Raw genomic sequence first — 26,801 nt, 5'->3', positions numbered from 1 at the left:
TGGCCCCTACATTCCACAATCTGATTTTCAGTCCATATTTTTAGTCAAAAAAAAGTTCTTGAAACTCTTACCTCTTTTAGCTATTCCTTCACTTTCTTCTTCAGCAATTCCTTCACTTTCTTCTGTCACGATTCCTTCACTTTCTTCTTCGGCAAACTAAATAACGAAAATGTGGACCTTCTATAGAAATTTGCAAGCTAATTTTGATTTTCCAGAAACTTGTCTCTCTGCTCAAAGACGAAAATCAAACAACATCGCATGGGCATGGGGAGGGAGGACAATTTTCCAAAAACTGGTTCGTCTATGACACCGGCGAATGGGAGGACAATTTTGCTTGAAGTGAAAATGGCGCAGGTGTGTTTCTAAAGGGAAAGGGAAAGCTTAGCTTTGTTCGAAAGCCCTAGTTGTGTTTCGAAAGGAAAAGGGAAAGGAGGAAAAAAAAAACCAAAAACAACAAAATAAAAGAAAGTTGCATTTCGGTAGAGAAAAAATACTCCAAAAAAAAAAGTACAAAGGGTATTTTGGTCCTGATGTACTAAAAGTTGGCTAAAAATTAAAAAAATAAAAATTTTGCTATTTTTCAAAAAGTGATTTGTAAAGTGGTTAGTTTTCAATAAAACCCTTTCAGCAAAAGCGCTCGGGTAAAAATCTAGATCTATAACCGGGTTGCTACAATGGGCTGGACTTTTTACTTAAAGAACAATCTTTCGGGTGTTGGCTAAAGCTTTGGATTGGATTTCTTTTCGTCAATGGTCCGTCCAGTAAATTTTGTCATTGAAAGTTACCTTTTTTGGTAATTATTACTGTTTTTTCACTTAAACAAATTAATGTAATAAGCTAAGTAAATATATTAAAAAAAAACCAATAAAATAAGTAAAAATAAACTTAATCAATTAATTTCAAGCCTAGTCGACTCAAAAAAATAATAATAATAATAATAAATTCAACCCTACAAAATAGGGTACGATACTTTGAACAATATATAGGCGGTCTATGATATGAACGTCTGCATGTTTTATCATGTAGACTTCTGTAAAAATAACGGTTTTTAAAAAAAAATTGTCTTCAATATTGTCACACAGAGATGAGCATTGACGACAGTTTCTTTAAAAACTATCGTCTTTGAAATGGTTTGTGTATCGTAGAATTTCATCATATGTATATATATACATACCCCACCCCACCGGTTCTTGAGAATTTCATTATTGACAAATATTTTTGCATAAAGGAGAGTGAATTTTCAATGCGGCGTGTTGTATTTGGGTTTGAAAAGCATAGATTTTGACAAGTATTTATTTGTTTCTTTGTAGTTAGTGTAAGAGAAATAAACACGGCACCTAACCATGTTTCGTTACAAAGTGTCCAGAAAATCAAACATGTTACATCATCGTATTTCGTTAAAAAGTTATCCATAAGATAAAATTTGATATACATTCAATTTCTTGTATGCATTCACTCGTGATCAGCAAGGACGGTCTAGGTCCTATGTTCTAAACAAAATTAAGGTTCAGGCAAGCAACAGCACTTCTTCCATATTACTGCCCTGTTTACTTTGTTGTGCTGTTTTCATACGTTCACTTTTATTCCTTGATCTGTCTTTACTTGATCTACTTGAATTTAAATTCTATTTAATTTTAGTTTAACTTTCTATATAAATATATATATATATATATATAAATATCTATATATCTAAAAAGCTTGTGTGAGGTTAGGTTAGGTACCATCATTAATTCCACTTCCTTTGCTTTCCACCTTGTGCTTTTTGTTTCAATTTGATTTAGATCATTATATATATATATATATATATAAAGAGCTAGCTAGCTATGAACTTTGATAGGAAAAACAGCTAGAAGAATAATACACTGGAAGCGAATCAGAGCATGGAATAAGGCATGGAATTAGTTATTAATGAGCTTGTTGCAAAAATTGTGAGTACACTTTTCACCTAGTTGGTCGAGAGGTGAGGTATCTATTTTCCTATATGAGTATCAAAGAGAAGCTCAGAACCAAAATTCAATGGTTGAAGCTTACAAAAAGAAGGCTGCAACATTCTATTAATGAGGCTGTAAGAAAAGGTGAAGAAATAGAAATTGATATTGAAGTCTGGCTGAGCAGAGTAAGTGGTGTCATCGATGAGGCTCTGGATTTCTTAACAAACTAAAGCCAAGCAAGTACTACCAGGTGTTTAAATGGGTCATTTCCATATCTGGTTTCGCGGCATCAACTAAGCAGAAAAGCAAGGAAGATGGCCAAGAATATAGTTGCTAAAATTCCAGAAGCAGATTAGTCACACAACATTTCTTACCATCCCATTCGAAGAAGTCAACCAAAACCAAAGGCTACTAGGTGTTCGAATCAAGAAAATTGACATTGAGAAGAATGATGGAGGCACTAAGAGATTTTAATTTTATGATGGTTGGAATATTTGGGATGGCAAGCGTTGGCAAAACCATGTTGTTGGCTAATGAAGTTACCAAGTAGGCAATGGAAAAAAGCCTATTCAGTAAGGTAGTTTGTACTACCGTATCCGATAACCCAAGTTATGAAAATATTCAACAAGAATTTGGAGATAATCTAGGATTGGAGTTCGGCATGAAAACCTTATCTGCAAGAGCAAGTTGGCTAAGACATCAATTGAGTGAATAACCTCATAATTGTAGATGATGTTTGGGAAGAACTTGACCTGTACAGAATTGGAATATCTTTTGGGGATTATCAAAAGCAATGCAAGATACTACTGACCTCTAGGTTTCAAAATGCTTTATGTAATGATATGGGGTCGAAAAGAATTTCCATGTTGGAACTTTATTGGAAAGTGAATCGATCTAATTGTTTAATAAAATTGCAGGTGATGATTAGCTGAAAAAACTAAGTTTTAATCTTCGACAATCCAAATTGTTGATGAACATGTTGCTTACCACTTCTAATTGCAACAGTAGCAAGTGCATTGAGAAAGAGGAGGTGTCCTATTTGGAAAAATGTCTTACATGAGCTAAGAATGTCTAATCCAAATAACATTAAAGGAATGCTCGAAAAAGTGTACCCTAGTGTAATGATAAGTTACAATTTTTTACGAAACAAAGAACCAAAGTCATTGTTGTTGCTTTGTAGTTTATTTTGAGAAGATGCAAACATCTTCTTGAGATATGGTATTGGTTTGTGCCTGTTTCAAGAATTTGGAAGAGGCAATAAACAGGGTGACAACGCTTGTTGAAAATCTGAAAAGTTCTGCTTTGTTGTCAGATAGTACTTTAGAAGATCAAGTTAAATTGCATAATATCGTTCATGGTGTTGCCATAGAGATTGCATATAGAGATAAACATTGGTATGCCATGAATCATTTGTTGAGTTGGGAGAGTACCTAAAGAACATAAAATTTGAAGATTCAATTGCATTTTCAATCCTTAGCTTCCCAAATGTTTATAAACTTCTCGCATAAAGGTTAGAAAGCACAAAACTTTAGTTATTTTCAGTTCAAGGGCATAATCAACCATTGGAAATATGTATGTATATATCTCTAATTTTCATCCTTATCAAGTACATAAAGGACAGGTATACTTGTTTGTCCTAACTGACTCTTCGTTAGCAGTTTTAAGATCAGTTTCACATTGAAGTTGAAGAAACGAACCCCCTGATCATGACAAACCCCTCTCTTTTCAACCCTAAGGCATTCTTCTCTGTTTTGTTTTTGGGTTTCACGAAAGTCAAAAGGAAAAGAGTAATAATTCACAATTTTCTCTCTGTGTGTACTGCATGATAAAATTAATTTTTCTTGCTGCAATGTATCCACAGGTTATGCTCTCCAACTTAGAGGAACTGCGACAGTATTCACTCAGTTTTGGAAAACTGTTGGATAGTGACCATAAAGTTCAAGGAGGGTCTCATAACTTAGCGACACTGAAAGGTATTGTCATAAATCAAAGAGTCTATTATCATCGTCTATGTCTAGCAGTTTTGTTCATTTGAAAAGCTTAGATATCAGTATATGTGATGTCATGGAAGAGGCAGTTTCCATTGACAGATCAGAAGGTCGAGGAAGGATTGGATATATTTTGTTAACTAAACTTGAATCTCTTAAGCTACATGGAGTATTTGCAAATCTTAAAAGATTTTGTCAAGGAGATTATACTGATTACCCATTATTGAATACTCGAACAAGTGACAATGGGAAAATGTATGATGAAGTTGAAGAAATGGACATGGTCATGTGGTAAACAACTTCTCTTCAATTATAATGTGATCATTAAATGGACTTGTTTTTCTTGCTTATTTATTATTCTTTTTTTGGTATTGTACATTCTTATTTATTAAAGGAAAAAATATGAGAAATGTGTGCATACATGCAGGTTATTCTCTCAAACTTTAAGCAATTGCAATTACACACACTCAACGTTAAAACAGCATGGGATATTGACAAGTCTAAAGGAAGATGGTTTCATAACTTGACAACGTTGGAAGTGCTTTATTGTTGTAGATTGAAGACTGTGATGTCATCATCTATGGCTACAAGTCTTGTGCATCTGAAAATTATGAGAATAGATTATTGTGATGCAGTTGAAAAGGTAATCACAGACGAATCAGGAGAAAGAAGGTTGGGAAAAATTTTGTTTCCTAATGTTAAAACTCTGGAGCTGAAATGGCTTAAGAAAATCAAATGGTTTTATACAGGAGATTATATTGAATGTCCATCTTTGGTTTATCTTGGAATAAATAAATGGCAGTGAGAACATGAAAACCTTCATAAACAATGTCGACTTGGTGGGGAAAACGACAATCTTTCTTCAGCCAAAACATGACTTTCCTAATTTTCGTTTCATGATTCCTCTGTTTTGCATATTTGTCTATCGAATGTTAAAGTATTTAGATTGTTTAAATTAAATTGTTTCATTCTTAACCGTATGTCTAAAAGTGCTAAGAGTTTATTTTGATGACCAGGTGGTCATGCCTCTAACAAGTTAGCCGTACCAAGTATTAAAGGGAATAAATTTTTGAGTAAGATATGGGATGATGAAGAACAACTTAAGTCACTCACAAATTTAAGATAGTTGAGTTTGATAAATCTTCCAGAGTTGATGAATCTGTGTAAAGACAGCGTAGCCCAACCATCCAAATTACAAGCCTTTGAAGCTGTGGAAACTCTGCGTGTTTATAAATGTTTTAAACTAAACTCTCTAATGATGACTTCCTCAATGACTTTTGGAAATCTGAAATGCTTGCTTGTTTCAGAATGTCATTCATTGACAAATACAATGGCTTCTTCAACTGCAAAAAGTCTAAAACAACTCAGGAAAATGAACATATCTCATTGTGATGGAATGACAGCAATTATCAGCCAGGAAAAAGAATTTGAAGACGAAGATGAAGATCAAAATGAGGTTGCTTTCAGCAAATTGTATGGTATTCTACTTTTTCAAATGCACAATCTGAAAAGCTTCTGTAATGGGAAAAATGCTATAAGCTTTCCAAGTTTGGACATATTACTGGCAAATCGATGCAACAGAATGAAAAGCTTTTGTGGCGGTACTGTTACATCCCCATTATCTTTAAAGTAGTAGAATACATTGGTTGGGATGAAACGACTATGAATCAATATTTTGTAGGAGACAGAGGTACAGTTGAATATCAGCTTTTGAAGGGTGATGTTAATGCAACTTTTTCTAAGTTTTATGAAGACAATCCAGTTATGTGATCACAACACTTCTAGGCCAATTCATTTATATATATATATATATATATAAATCACCATTGGTTAAATCGCATACATTCAATCATTTTGATTGCTAATCCATATATATACCATTCTTTGATCTTGATTTATTTATAAATTATAATTATTTGATGCAGGACCATTGTCGGAAGTCGGAGTGAGTCTATATTGGATTTCCAAATTGTTTTCCTCTCTCAATAGAAGTCTGCAAAATTTGAAGTTTTGGACCGGATCTAGGTCAGGTGATTGATAGGATGAGAAGAAATGGTTGCTTGTCCTGCATAAATTGGTATTAGAGTTGGAACGCCTATACAATTATTCATGTTCTTTTTAGTAGCCCTTATTTGGTGTAGTTTCTGATTTTGTTTTTGCTTTTGCTTTTCTATAAGTAATTTCTCAATAAGCTATTTTTTATTAGCTTTGGTTAAAAATCGTTGAAGTATTTTTTAAAAAATATCCAAAGACTTTCTTTTTAAGTTTTAAAAACTACACCAAATAAAATCTGAATTAGTGAAGTTCTATTATATATCACTCAAAATGAAGGTAAGAAAATCCACTTATCGAATTTTATTATAAATTCTTCTTAATAAAATAATAATTTATTCCAAAACGACATTGTTCGCTTTAGAAAAGTCATATTTAGATTTGTACATTGAACGCCCATCCTAAATCATTTGTCAAGTCATACATAGTAAAGATACTTGGTTTGTCCTAACTGACTATATGTGATTATATGCTACCCGTTAATGATCCCGCTGGGTAATAAAATAAGTTTTTTCTTTGAAAGGAAAAATGGGCCTATTATAATTTTGTTAGAAAATAGAAAAAAAGTATTGTAACTTGGAATTTGTTGTAATAAGATATATAGTAAACTAGACCGAGAAAATAATTATAGAATTGAAAGCATCAAAGTTCACTATTTGAATTGAAGAAATAAACAACAGATTGCAGACAAAATGATATACGATAGATATTACGAATTATATATATTATGAATTTGATAATATATATCGTTTAATTTTATTTTTTTTGAGACAATATATATCGTTTAATTATCACTGAAAAAAATGTTACTTTGGGATTTTGTTGTTGTGAAACAATGTTTTTGATTTTCAGCACGTTAATGTGGGAGTAGATCCTTCAGTTTCTCGAGATATTGGGCTGAACCGACTTGGACCTACAAATTCAGTTCAGGGCTTCATGTCTAGCCCAAAGGGGAATAAGGCCATGAAGCCGAGAACAAGGCCAGGTTTCAGGCTTGGGCTGCAAGGGAACAAACAAAGAAAAAAGAAAAATCAAAAAAAAAATTATTATGAATATATATATATATATATATATATATATATAACGAAAGTAGGGATAAGTAAGCAAACATAAAGATCGCAAAAGTCAGGTCTAAAAACAAAAACAAAAAAGAAAAGCAAAAAGGAAAGCAAAAAGAAAAAAGAATAAAGAATGAAGAATGAAATGGCATGTACTTTATCAATTTGAATGATTATTTGATTACTCAGAGCTTGTATGGGAAAGCAAAAGACAATGCTGGAAACAATATGCAGCAATTAGCGGTTGTTTGAGTACTTACTATCGCAATTTGCTTCGTCTCGGGTGGTTTTTATTTATTTAATTTTTTTTTTAATAATAATATGCATATGTATGGGTTTAGATTTAAATTGATATGTAAAATGGAAGGTTTAAATGATCATTTCATGGTTGTTGACATAAAAAGTGAGAGAGGATCATAAATGCCTTAGACCGAATATAATTGAAGGCAATCTACCAAAAAAAAAAAAAAATCTGTCGGATATAATAATAGAAAAGAGAAAAGACATGGTTATCAAAATATAAAAGGGAGAAATAATTGAAGGAAGCTTAGATGAAGTACTACTACAAGCTAATTAAGGGACTTTATACATACATACATATATATATATATATATATGAGAAATTTTGATTTAGACTCATTAATTTTGTTTTAATTACATTTAAATCATACATTTTTGAAAAATTATTACTAACTTATTTTTCGTCAGTAAAATCTTACTGTTAAAGGTTTAGAATTGTATTTTTACAATATTATACTCGAACTATTAGTTGTTTTTACTCATTCCACTATTTTTCTTTCATTAGTTTAGCGTAGGAATTTTGTTTCTTCTTTTTTTATTTTTTTTCATTCCCTGTTCTCTAAGAAAGTGATATTCAAAACTGCATATTTTACACCTTAAACATATAGAAATATTCTTCATATTCAAACGATTTTCAGCTTTATTTATCTCTCTGGAAAGTTAATCAATTTTTAGACACTCCCTACAAATGTGAAGGGTTTACGAGGAGCAAAGCTCATTTAGCACAATTACAAACCCCCCATTTTCCTTTTCTATTTCTTTTGCTCTTTACTACTATTTACTACCTATCATTGTACACACGACTCACATATGCACTTCCTCAATCTGCCATTTCCTGCTCTACCCCTTCGATATTGTCTTGATTTCATAAATTATTTGAATGATTGATTTCCACCTTTCGATCAAGTTACAAAAAAACTGACCATTTATTTTTTGTTATCTTTGATGAATCAGTATGATTATCTGGTTATGAATAATATTCTCAAACAAAAATATGGCACTTCCTGGTTGGCCAAACATAAAGAACTACCAATGGACATTCCCAAGCAAATAAGAGACAGATCCGATTAAAGGTAAAAGTAAAATGAGCTGAAGTAAAATGAGCTGTAGAGGATAGGTCATCCCACCATGACATGTCCAAGGTGGAAAGAGACAAGTAAACCAATGGTGCATATATAAGAGCGAATGAGCAAGGGGCAAGTGGGGACTGAGAATGACGCTGCATATAAATATGCATATGCAATTCCAAGGAAAAGCAAAGTGAAGGGAGGTATGAAAAACAAGTTAGAACAAAAAAGAGAAAGCAATATTTCATTTACAAAAAACATATCCCTTAAGTTTTTAACAATATCATTCATATTTATTGAAAGCATCTAAATTATTTTTATACCCTTATTTAAATTAAATTATTTCTAAAATTTCTTTTATTTATTTATTTATTTTTATTTTTGCAATAATTGATTTGAAAACTTTAAAGTTTTTTTTTTATATTTTTAACTAATTTTTAATTAAATTATGTGATAATTTTTTCTCGATATTTTATTAAAAAAAACTATATGATAATTTTAATTACATAAGCTTTTTTAAATAAGTTATATATTTGATAAAATATATTTGAAAATTTATAATTTATTTAATTAAATATATTTAACATATTATAATATATTAAGTAAAATATATTTGATAAATTATCACTTGGTTAAAAAAATTTGTTTTATTAAAATCACTACATAGTTTTTTTTTTATTATATTGAAAAAATATCATTTAGTTTAAATAAAATTAATTAAAATATAGATTAACAAAATTTTGAAGTTTTTAAATTAATTATTTAAAAAAAGAAATAAAATAAATTTTGAAAGCAATTTAGTTTAAATAAATGTATAAAGATAATTTAGACCCCTTCAAAGGTTATGGATGATACTATTATAAATTTGAAAGATGTTTTTATATTTACGCCGCTGTGCCTTGGGCCCTCAACATTATAATTGGACTTTCAACGCTTCAAATTGGTGCCAATTGATCCATGCAATTTCACTTGCAGGTGGACGGTCCATTAACTTTCCAATTTGAAAAATTAAAAGTACAATTACAAATGGACAGTGCATGTGTAACACATGTGAAAAGGGGCCAAATTGTAAAATTGAAAAATATATACTTTTTGAAAATTTCAAAATCAGCGTGTTGTCGGCAGCCCCCCCTACTCACAGCCTGTCTCTCTGCATTATTTTATTTATCTCCTCACGGAAGATTTTAAAATTTTTTAAAATTTATTCTATATTTCAAAATAATGCTGAGCTGGATAATTTAATATTAAAAAGACACATGCTAAATATTTTAACAGATGGCAATACATTAAAGGGAGTGGTAGCATCTGATGTGGTACCACCGTGTCGTAGAAGATTTTCTCTCTGGCTGCATCTCAAATTGAAACATAATTGGTAAACTTTAATTTGAGAATTTTAAAGTTTTATTAATATTTTTAATTAATTTTTATTTAAATTATGCAATATATTTTTTATATTTTATAAAAAAAAAATATGATAATTTTAATTACATTAACTTTCTTAAGTAAGTTATTTATTTGATAAATACACTTGAAAAATTAGAATATATTTAGTTAAATATATTTAACAAATTATCACTTGGTTTAAAAAGCCAATCTTATTAAAATGATCATATAGCTTTTTTTTTAATATTGAAAAATTATCATTTAGTTTAAATAAAATTAATTAAAATATAGATCAACAAAATTTTAAAATTTTAAAATTAATTATTACAAAAAAAAATTGTATAAATAATTTAACTTAAATAAATATATAAAACTAATTTAGATCTCAACTTTATAGTTGCACAATCTGAATTTTCAAATCTTTAGATTGGTGCAAATTGATCCAACGGTCCATTAACGTTCCAATTTGAAAAAGTAAAAGTACAATATTATTACAAACGGACAGCTCACGTGTAACTCATGTAAAAGGGGCAAAATTATAAAATTTGAAAATATATACTTTTTGGAAATTTCAAAATCAGCGCATGGACAGCTGCCCCGTACTGTCTCAGCTTTATAAAAGGCTGTCTATCTGCATTACTTTAATTTTCTGGCAGCATCTTAAATTGGTGACCATGTGTATGACCCCACTCTAGAAGTAGACCTTTTGAAAGTTGTGGAGAATTATTCAGAAGACTCGTACATTGGATTAAGGTGGAAAGCATAGGATCAAAATAATTTACTAAAAAGAATGGGGCCATCTTATCTTTGATTAAGGATAAACTTATTGTACTAAATTTAAACCAGCGTTGTATGATATTTTAGGATTCTCTTTAAAAAAGAAAGCATACTTTACCATAAACTATCACTTTGCCAATATTATTCAACGAGTTTCATATCCAACACTCATTCATCAGCTAGCTAGCTAGCGTGGACTGTCTTCGATTGCTCTGCGATCCAATTGAGTGAATTAATTTGCAGCCAAGCAGCAGCTCTCCCGTTTCAGTATATAATTGCGTACGCACTTAAATTTTCCTTTTTTATTTTTCTTTTTCTTGATTTTCAGTCTCCTTCTTCTTGATTTGTTGTTTGTTTGAAACCCCCCCCCCCCCCCCCCCCCCCAAAAAAAAAAAAAAAAAGGAGCAGGAGGTAACACTTGTGCACTTAGATCTGTTTTTTGTTTTGCTAAAAGACTACTAAGACTACTTGAAAAAGTTACAAAGAAAAAAGGAAAAAAAAAAAAATATTGTTGCGTAATCCAAAGCTCATACCTGTTGTTTCAGCTTCCTCTGTTAACCAATATCCATAACAGAGCCTTTATCTGCTGGTAACATTAATTCTCATTTATTTTTTCTATATTTTCATCTACGCTACGTTTTGATCAGCATCATTTCATTTTTTTGGCTGTCACATTGTATTGTCTTTTTATTTGTTTATGTGAAATTAAAAAAAAAAAAAGAAAAAGAAAAAGAAAAAAAGAAGCGAATACAGAGAGACATAGAGAGCTACAGTACCTAACAAGGAGGCAGGGATTTGGAATTAAAAATGGATGCTGTGATTGCAATTGTTGCGAAAATTGGTGAATACACAGTGGCACCAGTTGGTCGACAAATTGGCTATGTTTTTTCGTATAGAAGCAATATGGACAACCTCGACTCCAAAATTCGACAGTTGGAGTATAAGGAAAACCGGCTCCAACATTCTGTTGATGAGGCCAAAAATAATGCTCATGAAATCGAAGCCAATGTTCAAGAGTGGCTTGACAGAGTACCTGCAGTCATTGAGGAGGCTAGAAATTTTCGAAGAGACGAATGCCGAGCAAATACGAGGTGTTTAATTGTTTCATTCCCAAACCCGGTGTGGCGACAGCGGCTGAGCAGAAAAGCAAAGAAGATGGTACAGAGCATTACCAGTGAAATTCAAGTTGCAGACGAGTTTGATCGGGTTTCTCACCTCCCCACCCGAGGTTACGAGGAATTTAGATCGAGAATGTCAACTTTGACGATGATGATGGAGGCACTGAGAGATCCCAATGTTAATACGATTGGATTGTATGGGATGGGAGGTGTTGGTAAAACCACGCTGGCTAGAGAAGTTGCTAGAAAAGCAATGGAAGAAAAGCTTTTCAGTCAAGCTATTCTGGTTACTGTATCCCAAAACCCAGATTATAAAAGTATTCAACAACAAATTGCAGGCGAGCTAGGTCTTACGTTGGATGATCGGACAAGCTTATCTGCCAGAGCAGATCGACTACGAAGTCGATTGAGGCAAGAAAAGAGGATCCTCATGGTTGTAGATGATGTATGGAAAAGGATCGACTTGGATGAAGATGTTGGTATATCATTTGGGGTTGATCAGAAGCAATGCAAGATACTATTGACATCCAGGTTTTATAATGCGTTAAAGAATGATGTGAGAAATGAAAATACTTTTGAGGTTGGAAAATTATCTGCAAGTGAATCCATGGATTTATTTAATAAAACAGCAACAGACGATTCAGATGGAAAGCCCGAGTTTCCAGATTTGGCAACTCAGATTGTTAAAGAATGTGCTGGCTTACCGCTTGTGATAACAGTAGTAGCAAGTGCATTGAAGAAGGAACCTAATTTCCACGTTTGGAAGAATGCTTTGGATGAGTTAAGAAGGGCAAGACCAGATAACATCGAAGGAATGCATGAAAGAGTGTACTCCAGTGTCAAGTTAAGTTACAATTTTCTGCCAAGTGAAGAAGCGAAGTCATTGTTGTTGCTCTGTAGTTTATTTCCAGAAGATGTAAACATCGACACTGGTGATTTGTTGAAATATGCTTTTGGTTTGGGCTTGCTTCAAGGCCCTTTTCGTAATTTTGAAATGGCAAAAAATAGGATGTTTACGCTTATTGAAATTCTTAAACGTTCCAGTCTTCTGTTGGATGGCAATTCCCATCTAAAATTTCTTGAACCAGAAAAGGAATGGGTAAAATTGCATGATGTGATCCGTGATGTTGCTATAGATATTGCATCCAAAGAGAGGCGTTGGTATAATATCAGAAATCTTGATGAGTTGGATGAATACATGAGGAGGGACCACAAAAATTTCAAAGATGCCATTGCAATTTCACTCCTTAGCTGCACAGATGTCGTTGAACAGCTTCCAGATGAAATATTGGAATGTCCACAGCTTAAGTTATTATTGATTGAATCGTCTTATTGTCAAATTGCAGATCCATTTTTGGAAGGATTGAAAGAGCTTAGAGTTTTATATTTGAGTTCTGTTAATTTGGATCCACTGCCTTCATCCTTTCCTTTTCTTCAGAATCTACGAACATTGTGTTTGTATGGATGCAGATTGGGCAACATAGCTCTAATTGGAGAGCTCAAAAATTTAGAAATTCTTGACCTTTCAACATCTGAAGTTGTGGAGTTGGGAAGTGAAATCGGACAACTGACTCGACTGCGGCTGTTGGATTTAGGAGGATGTGAGAAACTTAGAGTTATTCAACCAGATGTCCTGGGGAGTTTGCGAAATCTAGAATGGCTGAATTTAAGTTACAGCTTTGGAAACTGGGAGGTTGAAGGAGTAATTGGCCTTGAAAGAAGAAATGCCAGTCTCAGTGAGCTAAACAATCTGCCTCAACTTAGCTCTTTGTTAAATCTAAGCATTCCCAATTTTAATACTCTACCAAAAGGCATTTTCGGGGAAAAATTTGAAAGCTTTTCCGTAAACTTGGGAGCGTGTTTTAGACCTTCCCTGACACGTCATCCCGAAATGGAGTTTGGAACTTATAAAAGAATGTTGTCGGTGGACCTGGAAAGAAGCAGTCAATTAGATGAGCTTGGGCATGGAAATTTGTTAGAAAGGTCTGATGCGATAGTATTAAGAGGATTAGAGGGTGTGAATAGTGTTGCTTATGAGTTAGATAAAGAGGGTTTTCCACATTGTAAGCATCTTATAGTTGCACATAACGCTAGCATTCTGTACATCGTAAACTCGGTTGGACAAACTGCCTTTCTGAATTTGGAGATTTTGAGACTTGAAAGATTGGTTAAGTTGGAAAAGATCTGCCGTGGAAGACTCGCACCGGACTCTTTTGTCAATTTGAGGCGACTTGGTGTAATTGAATGTCATAGATTGAAGAATATCTTCTGCTTCTCCAACGCCAAACTGCTTGAGGAAATTGAAGTGGAGGATTGCGAGATGATAGAGGAGATAGTTGACAACGATGAAGCCATTAATGCTAAGATTGAGTTTCCTCGTTTGCGCTCATTACGGTTGAGAGGATTACCGCAGCTTCTACAGTATTGCTCTGATCATCAACCAAAGAGTACAACTGATACCAGTTCCATTCCTCTTTTTAATGAAAAGGTATGTAATATATATCTATTCTATAAATTTCGATTTATAGTTGATTTTTCTTCTTTTGATGTCCATAATATTTCTTATCTGCCAAGGTCTACGGATGGAATTGGTTTGGTTTCGCATGTATGGTTTCTTCGGTGTTCATTTGTTTCTCTAATTAGTTAATACCTCTTCAAATTCTCAAAAAGAATAAAAATTAATACCTCTTCAATCTACGTGTGTGTATATATATATATATATATGCTATTCTCTGGGTATTCTAACTTAAGTTGAAGTTTAATTTAATTGGTTGAACAAAATTCTGACCTGTTTGAATAAATATTTTCTATCAATTTGTCTTGATAAAAATATTTTCTAATAATTTATTGAATTTCATGTATTTTAAGATTCTAAGTCTAAATGGATTATTTGCCATCTTCTTTGATCTACATTATTATTTTGTAATATTATAATTCAGTATAAAAAGAAAAATATGTTTCACACTCTCTTACATTTCATATTTAGTTATTTAGTCCCTATGTTACTCAAATTATTTGTGAAGTTATATACTTTATTCATACTGACACATCTAATCTTTTATCTTATCTATCCATATATATAAAGAATATATTTACAAACAGCAATTATAGTTTTATCTTATATGAAAATTATAGTTTTATTCATTTATTAACGAATTCATCCCTTTTTTTTTTTTTTTTTTTTAAACAACATTGAACTTTTTTGGAAAATTTCAACGTACGAAAGATGGCCACTTAGCAAGAGGCCATTTGCTAAGTGCATGTGATTGATATGCCTTTTAAGAATTAAAAGCATTTTGGCAATGTACTGGCAAGAAAAAGTAGTGCTTTGGATCATAAAAGCACTTTAAATGCTTATGGTATGCGCCTCTTTAACACGGAAAGAAAAAATATTTATCTTGTATTGTTCCACTGTATTTTCTCATCCCTGCTCTAATATTATTCTTGGTCATCTCTCACTCATCATGTAAAAACAATCTTGCACATGTAAATTTCCAGGTTATGGAGTGTTTTTCCATGTTGAAGGTTGTTATCATGTTACATGAGTGATGGGCAGGAATATAAGAGCAGGGATGATAAAATGCTGAGGAAAAAAAAAAAAATGGAAATCATATTCTTCCAGGTTAAATAATAAGTGGTGCTTAATTATCATTGACTGCTCACTCTATCCCAAGCTCTATATACATACACATTATTTTCTATTAATATTCTTTATAACAAGCATGTCAAAAATATATATATATATATATATATATACACATATATATCCAATTATGATTCAGCGAACTACTTAGCTTACTTTTTGGTTAGCTGCATTGGAGTATAATTGGTAAATCATAAATGGTAGTGTTAATTTTCAATACCTTTCTATTTTTTAATTTTTAATACTAAAAGCTTAGTAGGAGAAAGTGAATCATTTAATAGTAGCCAATTAAATTGTAGCCGTACTAAATTTTTCTTTGAAAAATGAAAATTTCATGCAACTCTGGTTTGGCCCCTAAGGTTAATAAATAGCCCACTAGATCAAAGTTATATATATATATATATATATATACATATATATCACTTCCATATTTAAGTGAGGCCAAATTAGTCAATTAAAAAAACTTCTATGGCTTTGTGGATTGTTATATTTTTGCTGCTACTTGAGAAATATAAATAGACATTTAAAAAAAAAAAAATTTCCAATGATTTTGTCTATGAACTCTGCAAACTGATGTGGCAAAAAATCAAATAAACATTGTTAAAAAAACTGTGTATTTTAGACGTCTATTAGATAGTATGATTTATCAAAATATTCCTCATCATGATATTTTTCGAAAAGAAGAAATAGACAAATAAATCATTTTAATTATTATTTTTTTAAGGGAAAAAAAAAATATATATATATATATATATATAGACATTATCAATTGAGGTTTAGATAAAACCATTGGAGAACGATTTTTGAGTTGAATGTCTATTAAATAAACATTTATACCACATAGACTAGAACTGTTCTTAACCTATATGAGATATATGAAACGATCCATAAAGCTATTGAAAATGCTGTTATAGTCCTATTTATATTTTGTTACTATTTTCTCTTTTTTTTTTTTTTTCTTTTCTTAATACTTGATATGAATATATGACAACCATTTATGGGGTGGAATTGCCAATATTTTCACTAATATATATGTTGTGGCAAGATTTTATATATTTGATAACAACCATAATTGATGATTGAATGAAAAAAACAAAAAAAAAATAATAATAATTTGGTGATAAAATGCTATGTTTTCTTTTCTTTTTTTTTTGTTGGGGGGGGGGGGGGGGGGGGGGTGTGGGGCGTTGGTGAAATATAAAATGCTATGTTAGGTTAATCTTTTACCAAAGGCAAGCATAGATCTGGATGACAAAATGTTTTGTTTTATCTCCCATGTAAGAATTTGTTGACCAACTAATTTTTCTTCAATCAAATGATAATCTTCTTAATTTGTATAGCTAGTTGATTTATATATATATATATATATATCGAATTTTGATATAGTAAAGATGCTGGAAAAACTTTATCGTAAGGACATTTTATATGGCAAACTATGTCATTTATATTGGTTGCCACATAAAAAATTGAGTTATAAATTCAATTGTGTATATATATATATATAGATGTATATATGTATGTATGTGTATGTGTATGTATATGTGTGTGTGTCTTCTGTGTTTAATTTATTGTTTTGTTTGTGGAATGAATTCTCATGTTGAGTTTTCCAACCTTAATTTAATAAATTAAAATAGATCTTATTTGAACTGAATTGTTTATCTACTTATATATATATATATATATATCTTCCATTTTTAGGTGAGGTTAAATTCGATTCAGAAAACTTTATAAAAGTTAAAATGAACTGTGTAAGATTTTAGTAAAGTGAAAATATCGTCTCTATTCATATTTGTATTACTTATTTTTTTAAGTGTTAATAGTCCTTTTTTTTTATTATTAATTTTTTCTCTTTCATTTTTTTTATGCTTGAATTGAATATGTGTCTTCCCATTTATGGTATGGAATTGCCAATACAAAGTATATTTTGCAGTGATATATATGTTGTGACAAGATGTTATGTATTTGATATCACAACCATAATTTGGTGATTTTTAGCACCAAAAAAAAAAATAATAATAAAATAAAATAAAATAAAATGCTTTTTTGTTTTTGTTTTTTTGTTTTTTTGTTTTTTTGTTTTTTTGTTTTTTTTTTTGGTGGGTGGGGTGCAAAAAATGAAATTCCATATTTGGTTACACTTTTACCAAAGGCAAGCATAAATCTAGATAACAAAATGTTTTATACCCTAATGTTAACGTTGTAAATTTTTAGTGAAAGGTACTTTTAGTTTTATTGAAAATAAATTTGCTTTAAACTATGCTTTTAATTAGGAAATTTATTTTCTTAGCAAACAAAAATTAGGAAATTTATTTGGCCAAAAGATAAATTTATTTTGATAATTTATTTATTGTAGTGAGTTATAGTTATTATTAGTATTGTTATTATTTGGAGTGGCAATACAAAATATTAACCTTTAAGCAAGGCGAACTTCCCCACATATACAGTTTATATGAATTATTTATCAATGTCGTTTTTAATTCATTGCATTGTTCTTAATTAAATAATTAAGCCCATGTGCCATGCTTAATTAAGTGATTGATTATTATTTCAAACAATAAGTGATTGATTATTATTTATTATTTATTCCACAGGATCAGTTTCCCAGCATGGAGGAATTGCAGTTGCTATCACTTAATAGTTTGCAAATGATATGGGACATGCAATTTCTTGAAAAGTTTGATAATAATTTAAGGAGAGTGACTGTGAATGGCTGTCATAATTTGAAAAGTCTAATGCCTTCATCTTTGTGTGGAAGTCTCGTGCATTTAGAATGGCTGGAAATAGGTGGATGTAAAAACATAAGAGAGGTCGTTTCCAAAGAAGAATCAGAAGGACAAGAAAAGCCGGGAAAGATTTTGTTCCTTCAACTTAAATCTCTTAAGCTATATGACCTTCCAAAGCTTAAGAGGTTTTGTGCCGGAGATTGTATTGAATGTCCATCATTAAAAGAACTAGATATAAAAAATTGCGGAAAAATGGAGACTTTCATCAGCAACTCTCTTCCAAGTCACATTGACAATGAAAATGAAGAAATAGAATCAGTCAATAAACAACCTCTCTTTGTCAAGGATAAGGTAGTTTCCACTCTTTCTTTCCCCCTTTTTTTTTTTTATAATTATTTTTGGTATTTTTATTTACTTATTTATTTATTATTAAATATCTTAATAATCAGGTTAAATTCCCAAACTTAGAAGTACTGAAGATTCACAAGATTGAAGTCATTAGTGAGATATGCCATGGTGATTAGTCCTCAACATTGCCTTTTCCGAAGCTAAAGAGTATAGCGTTGGATTCCAATTTCTCTGAATCATATAAATTTTCATTCAAATTCGTTCAAACACTTAAACATCTTGAGCATGTTCGTATTTGCTGTCTATTCATGGAATCACTAATTAGTTCAGATGAAGCACATGACATACTCATTGCATTTAAGAATGGATTTGATTTCACTTCCAAAGTTGATGCATCTGTGTGACGAAAGTGTCCAAACATGCAAAACCTTTCGGGTTGTGGAAGTTCTAGAAGTATGGAGGTGTGAGAGATTAAAGAGCCTAATGACTTGTTCAATGAGTTTCCAAAATTTGACAACTTTGAGTGTACGTATCAGATTGCGATGCATTGGAAAATTTAATGGCTTCGGCAGCAGCGGCTCAAAGTCTGCAACAACTTACAGAAATGATGCTATGCAATTGCAAAAGAATGACACAAATAATGGGGAGTAATCATGAAGCAGAATTTGATGTTGAAACAGAGAAAAACGAGATTGGGTTTAGCAACCTGAAGATTTTACGACTTCATGAGTTGTGCAGCCTCGGAATGTTCTACTCTGGAAATAACATAATAAGACTTCCGAATTTGGAACAATTAATTGTGAATAAATGCCCTGAGTTGAGAACTTTTTCTCATGGTACTGTATACAGCCCAAGGCTGTATAGAATAACGATTAAACTAGCATATAATTTGCTTATTGATCTTACGGAGCTTGTAAAAAATTACAACGTGGAATACCAGGAGTTTTGGAGGGTGATGTTAATACAACTCTACATAAGCTTTAGGAGGACCATCAAGCTGCTGCTATCTCATCACAACGCAACATTACATGGTATGTATTATCTCTTTAGAAGATGATGATTTATTTATTAATTTCTTGAAGAAGACAAATTTAATGTTTGTGGTGGTGGAGATATGTCAACGAGGCATGCATTTGATAAGAGGGATTAGGTCAGAGAGAAAATACAATCTTATTAATTCAGTTCATCACCATTAATATTCTTTCAAAATAATAAAATTTTCAACATTGATTAATTAAATATGACTATATGAGCATGAGGCATGTTTTTGCTTTAGTAATCCTTTCTCTATTATCTGAGAAATTATAATATTTATAACCGCTGGAAATATATATATATATATATATATATATAGACACACACACACACACACACACACACACACACACACACACACAGACACACAGACACAGACACACACACACACAAACACAAACACACATACACCATGAACCAACTTATCTAAGGAAAAGAATCATATAAAGAAAGGTGAAGGTGTTTGGATTAAAATTCTCTATCCCTGAATGGATTAGCAGAGACAGTTGAAGGCCAGTTCATGTATTTGTAGGCTATCAAGAGTACAATATATATCCACATGTTCACTTATCTGTACCTGCCAATTTGTTTATTAGTATTATTTTCATTTTGTAATTGCATTTTTAGTGCCTATAGTTTGGGAGAAGTTGGACTTCAGACCTTCATTTTAGAACATATCTCCATATTGTTAGGCAATTTGAATAAGAAGATCTCAATTTTATTGCAACATTTTAAAAATAAAGGCTAAAGTCCAAATACCACAAGCTGCAAAGTAAACATATTTAAATTTTATGCAGCGATTACTCGTGTACTAAAAACAAGTTGTGTTAGGAAAAAACAAACTTAAGAATGTAAAAGATTTTAATTAGCTAGCTCTTACATAACTTTTATTAGGTTCATGAGACTCTTTAACATATTATAAAGTTTTATACAGATATATTCAGAATTATCAGAATCAGAAACATCCAACAAGGAAAAATCTTTCATGCACTCAAACATCTCCTTGTGGCGGCAATGCTGTTTTGCTGTAGATATTGAAGTGAGCACAGTAACACTTCAAGGGTTTGAATACTACATTAATTCACTACTTGAGACTTTTATACTTAGGAGATTCTGTAAACCTATCTAATCAGTACAGTATCACAAAAAAAGGAACTCATGTTTCTATTCTGTTTTATATAGGGTACAAGATTGGCTGTCACAGGGTGGCCGAGATTGTTTGCTGAGTGGTAGCTAATGGTTGTAATTAAAGAGGATGACCCATATCTTAATTTGTGCTTTTATTAGATTTGAAGCCAGAAGGAAAGCTGATTAATCTATATGAAGTTGTACTTTTGAAGATGACATTTTAGTGTAAAACCTTGTTTAATGTTGATACAGGCTCAGGGTACATACTCTAGACATTGTGGTCAACAATCCTGATATGGTTGATCTTCTTTATTAATTTGTAGTTCTTTATTATATATTGGCTCAGTTGTGCGTGGGGATTTGAACAGTTTCCATTGTATGCATGTTGTGAATTTGGCTATATGTCAATTATTTATGTGTGTTAGTGGACCTGTAGTATATTTTAATGTAAAATAGTTTTTTAAATCAACAATAAATTATCATTTTTTGATTAGAAGGGCAAATGTTTGTTGTATGAGATCCTATTAGGAGTAAAGACAAGTGAGACTGAGAGATGAAAGAGCATAACAGAAAAACATTAACTAGTAGCATATACTGAAATACCAATACTTGAAAATTGAGATTTAGCGACACTAACTTAGCGATGCTAAGAAACAAAAGCGTTTGAAAAAATTAAACTGTGATGCTGACTGACGAAGTTAAAAGGTCGCTAAAAACATAAATAGGCGATGTTGTTTTTCATCGTCACTGAATATGTATCTGAAATGTGACGCCTTTAATACTGTTTTTATATTTTTATCTCAATTGTATTGTTTAAATGCTAGACTCATGCAAAATGATTAACCAACTATTTATCTATGTTTACATAATCACAAAGTTTAATTATATGAATACTAAAAAAACATATGAAAATAGGTGACGTTTATAATAGAAAATGTGTCGCATAATATTTAATATGATTAAAAAAAAATTGAAACTCCTTAATTTAACAAACAAAGTAGTTATTATTACAAAAGTAAATTAAGTGGAAATTGCAAACAATAAAATGGCAAACATTGCCCCGAAATTATTATTATTTTTTTTTGTTTTGTTTCAAGTACAGCATATTTGCTATTCAAATTTGCAAGTCTGTTAGAAATATTTTTTTTTTAAAATTAAAGTAATAGGCGACGCATTCACATATAGCCGCGTTGCCTGTACCTTCAATCATATATATATATATATATATATTTTTGAATTAGTTTTTTGATTGCTCATCAATAAATAAACACTGAAAATATTTCTTAAAAATGTAAAGGAAAAATACTAAGGTGGTTGTCTAATATTTTTGTTTTTCAAGTCAAGTTTATTTGCTTATAAATTTTCAAGTCTCTTAATCTTTTTTTTATTCTATTTTTACAAAAGAAAATAGATGACGCGTTACCTTAAAAACACATCGACTATTTTCTTTGTAATTTTTTTTTTGATTGTTCATATTCAAATAAACACTTAAAATATTACTTAAAATGTTAAGAAAAATTAATAAGCTTGTTATTTAATTTTTTTGTTTCTCTAGTACAGTTTATTTATTGTTAAAATTTGCAATTCTATTAAATTTTTAGTTTACAATAAACTTGAGGAATAGGCGATGCATTAGTAACATGACGTGTTGCCTGTTCTTTTATTTATTTATTTATTTAGATCTTTGATTGTTCATTTACGAATAAATACTGAAAATATTTCTTAAAAATGTGGAGCAAAGTTATTAAGGTTGTTGGTTAATTTTTGTGCTTTTCAAGTATAGTTTATTTTCTTTTAAAATTTGCAAGTCTCTAAAATTGTTTTTTTTTTTTAATTTAGTGTATAGGCGATGCAATAATCTCAAAACGCATCCCCTGTTTCGTACTTTAAGAATTTTTTTTATTTTATTAGTTTTTTGATTGTTCATCTACAAATATAATTTTAAAAAAATGAAAATACAAGTTAATAGATTTGCAAGTTTAAACAAAAAATAAAATGTACTTGGAAAAAAAGTTATTTAAAGAAAAAAGAAAAAAAAAGAACAGACGATGCTAATAGATTTGTTCATTTTTATTTGGAGATATTTTTTAGATATTATTTATTAATGATGTTTGAAGAGTTTTTATGTTCCGTATTATAAGTTTTATTAAGTATTGTAAATATGATCTTTATCACATTCTAAGTATAGACTAGGGGTGTGACAATAGGAATAAGTGACGGATTTTTTAACTAATGCTTCGCTTTTTCACCCAACCAATTTTTATCCTTTTTTTATTTAATTTTAATTTTTACATTTTTTTTATTTTACCTTTTTCAACAAATATTTTTAGTGCTTATTTGTAGATGAAAAAAAATAATTAAAGAAAAAAATGGAATAGGCGATGCTTTTAAAAAAGAGTCACCAAATATGGGAATAGATGATGCATTTTCAACAAATGTGTTGCCTTTTCACCCAGCCAATTTTTATCTTTTTTATTTAATTTTAATTTTTATCTCTTTCAACAAATATTTTCAATGCTTATTTGCAGATGAAAAAAAAATAATTAAAGAAAAAATAAAAAAATAGAACAGGCAACGCTTTTAAAAAAGAATTGCCAAATATAGGAATAGGTGATGCATTTTTCAACAAATTCATCACCTTTTCACCCAATCAATTTTTACCTTTTGTTTATTTAATTTAAATTTTTTACCTTTTTTTTTAAAAAAAGTTTTTCAACAAGTATTTTCATTTGTAGATGAAAAAACAAATAATTAAAGAAAAAACAAAAAAAATGGAACATGAGATGCTTTTAAAAACGAGTCGCCAAATATAGGAATAGGTGACGCATTTTTCAACAAATGCGTCGTCTTTTCACCCAACCAATTTTTACCTTTTTTTAAAATTTTTATTTTTGCCTCTTTTTATTTACCTTTTTCAACAAATATTTTTAGCACTTATTTATAGATAAAAAGTAATTAGAATTAAAGAAAAAATTAAAAAAAAAATGAAACCGGCAATGCTTTTAAAAAAGAGTCGCCAAATATAGGAATATGTGATGTATTTTTCAACAAATGTGTTGCCTTCTCACCCAACCAATTTTTACCTTTTTTTATTTAATTTTAATTTTTACCTTTTTTTTTAATTTGAAAGTTGTTTTTAGTAAATATATATTTTTTTATTTTGTAAATATGATTTTTTTAATTTGTAGATGAGCATTCAAAAAAAAAATTAAAGATAAAAATAAAATAAAACATGGAATAGGGAACGCTTTTGGATGGAATTGTGTCGCCTGTTCCTTCAATTTTTTTTAAAAAAAAAACAATTTAATAGACTTTCAAATTTTACAAACAAGTAAGCTGTCATTGAATACAAACACATGAAAATTAAGCTCATTTAACATGCTTATGTGGATAAATTGATCAATAAGTCCTTGTTGAATTAGAATTCTATATTCGGTACCCTATCTTAAATTAGATCTTAAGATCTTTTGTATTTCTTCTATACACATATATGTGAATAATTGAGAAGAACATTGATAAAACTATTTTTGTTTTTAGATCAATGGAATTTATGTTCATTGGATTGCTACATTAATATATTTACAGATGAAAGTTCAAAAAATTAATTAAAGAAAAAACAAAAATATAAAACACGGAACAGACAACTCTTTTTGAGCAAAATGCATTGCTTGTGCCCAAAAATTTATGAACAGGCAACACCTTTTGCTAGAAATATGCCTGTACCCTCAATTTAAAAAAAAAAATTCAGGAGACCTGCAAATTTTAAAAACAATAAAGCTGTACTTGAAAAACAGAAAAATTAAACAACCAGCTTAGTAATTTTACTTCACATTTTTAAGAAATATTTCCAGTGTTTATTTGTAGATGAACAATAAAAAACTAATTAAAGAACCAAAAAAATAATTGATATTATAGGAATCAGTGCTTTATATTGTAAATGCATCACATGTTCCCTTAATTATTTTTAAATAAATATTTATGAGACTTGCAAATTTTAAAAACAAATAAATTGTACTTGAAAACATAAAAAAAATAATAATAATAATTAATAACTAACTAAAGAAAAAGAAAAAAGGATCTGGCGACTCTTTTTCCTGTAAATGCATCGCCTGTTCTTTCAAATTAAATAAAGAAACAAATTTGTTTAATAGGCTCGCAAATTTTTAAAAAGCGAATAAACTATCATTAAAATATAAACACCTGAAAGTTCAGCTCATTTAACATTTTTATATAGAGAAATTGGTCAATAAGTCCTTGTTGAATTAGAATTCTACATTTGGTATATCTCTTGAAAAATTTTGTGTTTCGTGAATACATATATATGTGAATAATTGATAAGAGAATTGACAAGATTGTTTTCTGTTTTTAGATCAATGCAATTGATGTTCATTGGAGTGCTACGTGAATATGTTTGTAGATAAACAATTAAAAAACTATTTAAAGACTATAAAAAATATAAAAAATGGAACAGGCGACACTTTTCGACCATATTGAGTTGCTTGATCCCACAATTCAAGAGCAGGTGACTCTTTTTGAAGAAAATGTGTCACCTGTTCTCTTAATTAAAAAAGATAAAAAATTAAAAGACATGCAAATTTTATAAAGAATAAAAGTGTACTTGAAAAACAGAAAAATAAATAGCAATCTTCAATATTTTGCTTCGCATTTTTAAGAAAAATTTTCAGTGTTTATTTGTAGATGAAGAATAAAAAATTAATCAAAGAAAAAAATGAAATTGAGAGAAAATGCGATGCTTTAAATTGCAAATGCATCGCCTGTTCTCTTAATTTAAGAAAAAAAAAACATTTTAATACTTGCAACTTTTAAAAATAAATAAACGTTACTTTAAAAGCAAATTAATAACTATTAAAAAAGGAAAAAATAAAAAGTATATGTGACTCTTTTTGCGTTTTATGCATCGCTTGTTCTATCAAATTAAGGAACAAAAAATAAAACTTAGAACAGGCGATGTTTTCTGTTGTAAATGCATCGCTTATTCCCTTTTTGAAAAAAAGGGGTTAATTACACTGAGCACCCTCGATGTTTCCCTTAATTACAACCGGCTGTCTTCCATGTTTCTATAATTACATTGCACACCCTTGAGATTTTCCTTAATTACAACCAGATACCTTTATGTTTCCATAAATACATTGCATACCCTCAAGGTTTTTTCCTTAATTACAACCAGGTAACTTCATGTTTCTATAATTACATCCGCATCCTTTCTGACAAAACTTCATTTATAAAAATGTACTCTCTCTTTTATCTGGCTGTTAAAATTTTATTAATTGTCCCTTATATATGTTAATTAAACGTTAATTTTGATTGATTCGAAAAATAAAGTTTTTTTAATTTGAAAAGGTTGAAGCCTAACAGATAGTAAGTAGAAGAATAACTACCAATTTTTAACGGCACACTCTGAAATGTTTAAAACATAATTTTATGTTTTCTCATTTTTTTTTTAAATTTGATTTCAAAAATTGTTTTTGTAAATGAATGGCCAAACAAGTTACTATTGATGAGGCTTCAACCTTTTCAAATTAAAAAAAAAAAAAATTAATTTTTCAAATCAATCAAAATCCGCATTTAATTAATATATATACAAGGGACAATTAATAAAATTTTAACTGCTACACAAGAGAGATAGTACATTTTTATAGATGAAACCTTGTTAGAAGGGAGGCGGATGTAATTATATAAACATGAAGGTACTCGGTTGTAATTAAGGGAAAAACCTCGAGAGTGTGTAATGTAATTATGAAAACATATAGGTATCTGGTTGTAAATAAGGGAAACCTCGAGGATGTACAATGTAATTATGGAAATATGGAAGGTACCCGGTTGTAAGTAAGGGAAACCTCGGGGGTGCTTAGTGTGATTAACCCAAAAAAAAAAAATTAGAAATTTACAAGATTTTAAAGTAAATAAACTATACTTGGAAAACAAAATAATTAAAGTACCATTTTGGTAATTTTGTTTCACATATATAAGAAATATTTTTAGTATTTATTTTTAGATAAAGAATAAAAAACTAATTAAAAAACAAAAAAAATAATGACATTGATGCAATAGGCGTAGCTTTAAGATGTAAATGCATCGCCTGTTCTCTTATTTTTTTTTTTTTTAAAATCTTCAAAAGGATTGCCTTTTTGCCATTTTGCGAAAAGTTTTGGCGTGTTTTAAAATTTTTACACGTGCCTTTAAATCCCTTTTCTTTTCTAAAACTATATCAAGTACACTACCTAATAGA

The 26,801-nt window shown here is 30.1% G+C and overlaps 2 protein-coding genes and 1 long non-coding RNA gene across 20 annotated transcripts in view; all 3 read left to right on the top strand.

Annotated features, from left to right (window-relative positions):
- The first annotated feature begins 1,234 nt into the window (after positions 1-1,234).
- LOC112490580 (uncharacterized) lies at positions 1,235-7,376 on the top strand. 14 transcript variants are annotated; one of them, XM_060811694.1, is made up of 4 exons: positions 1,235-1,505; positions 3,793-3,904; positions 5,227-5,520; positions 5,845-6,124. In XM_060811694.1, the coding sequence occupies exons 2-4, from the start codon at positions 3,796-3,798 to the stop codon at positions 5,955-5,957; spliced, it is 516 nt and encodes a 171-aa protein (XP_060667677.1). In that variant the 5' UTR covers positions 1,235-1,505; positions 3,793-3,795; the 3' UTR covers positions 5,958-6,124. The 14 variants fall into 14 exon arrangements, 4 of the variants coding, with proteins under 4 accessions (XP_060667677.1, XP_060667678.1, XP_060667676.1 ...); XR_007239004.2 differs by having other exon boundaries at positions 1,237-1,505; positions 3,793-4,562; positions 5,227-5,680; XM_060811695.1 differs by having other exon boundaries at positions 1,238-1,505; positions 3,793-4,210.
- A 3,069-nt stretch (positions 7,377-10,445) lies between these two features.
- The window catches only part of LOC132799750 (uncharacterized), a 51,010-nt gene continuing 34,654 nt past the window's right edge, over positions 10,446-26,801 (top strand). For both annotated transcript variants that reach the window (XR_009634534.1, XR_009634533.1), the window contains exon 1: positions 10,446-10,835. This is a non-coding gene — a long non-coding RNA (uncharacterized LOC132799750). The remainder of the gene's footprint in view (positions 10,836-26,801) is intronic.
- On the top strand, positions 10,957-20,982 carry LOC107405336 (probable disease resistance protein At4g27220). Of its 4 annotated transcripts, none has more exons than XM_060812258.1 (5): positions 10,957-14,162; positions 17,909-18,391; positions 18,490-19,419; positions 20,358-20,462; positions 20,606-20,982. In XM_060812258.1, exons 1-3 carry the CDS (start codon positions 11,364-11,366, stop codon positions 18,562-18,564), a joined length of 3,357 nt encoding a protein of 1,118 aa, XP_060668241.1. In that variant the 5' UTR covers positions 10,957-11,363; the 3' UTR covers positions 18,565-19,419; positions 20,358-20,462; positions 20,606-20,982. The 4 variants fall into 4 exon arrangements, with proteins under 4 accessions (XP_060668241.1, XP_060668242.1, XP_060668243.1 ...); XM_060812259.1 differs by having other exon boundaries at positions 20,358-20,485; XM_060812260.1 differs by having other exon boundaries at positions 20,348-20,462.

The sequence above is a fragment of the Ziziphus jujuba genome, chromosome 10, assembly GCF_031755915.1.
Source record: "Ziziphus jujuba cultivar Dongzao chromosome 10, ASM3175591v1".
Classification (NCBI taxonomy): Eukaryota; Viridiplantae; Streptophyta; class Magnoliopsida; order Rosales; family Rhamnaceae; genus Ziziphus; species Ziziphus jujuba.
Note: the sequence above shows the minus strand (reverse complement) of the source record. Positions and strands in the feature narration are given on the sequence as shown.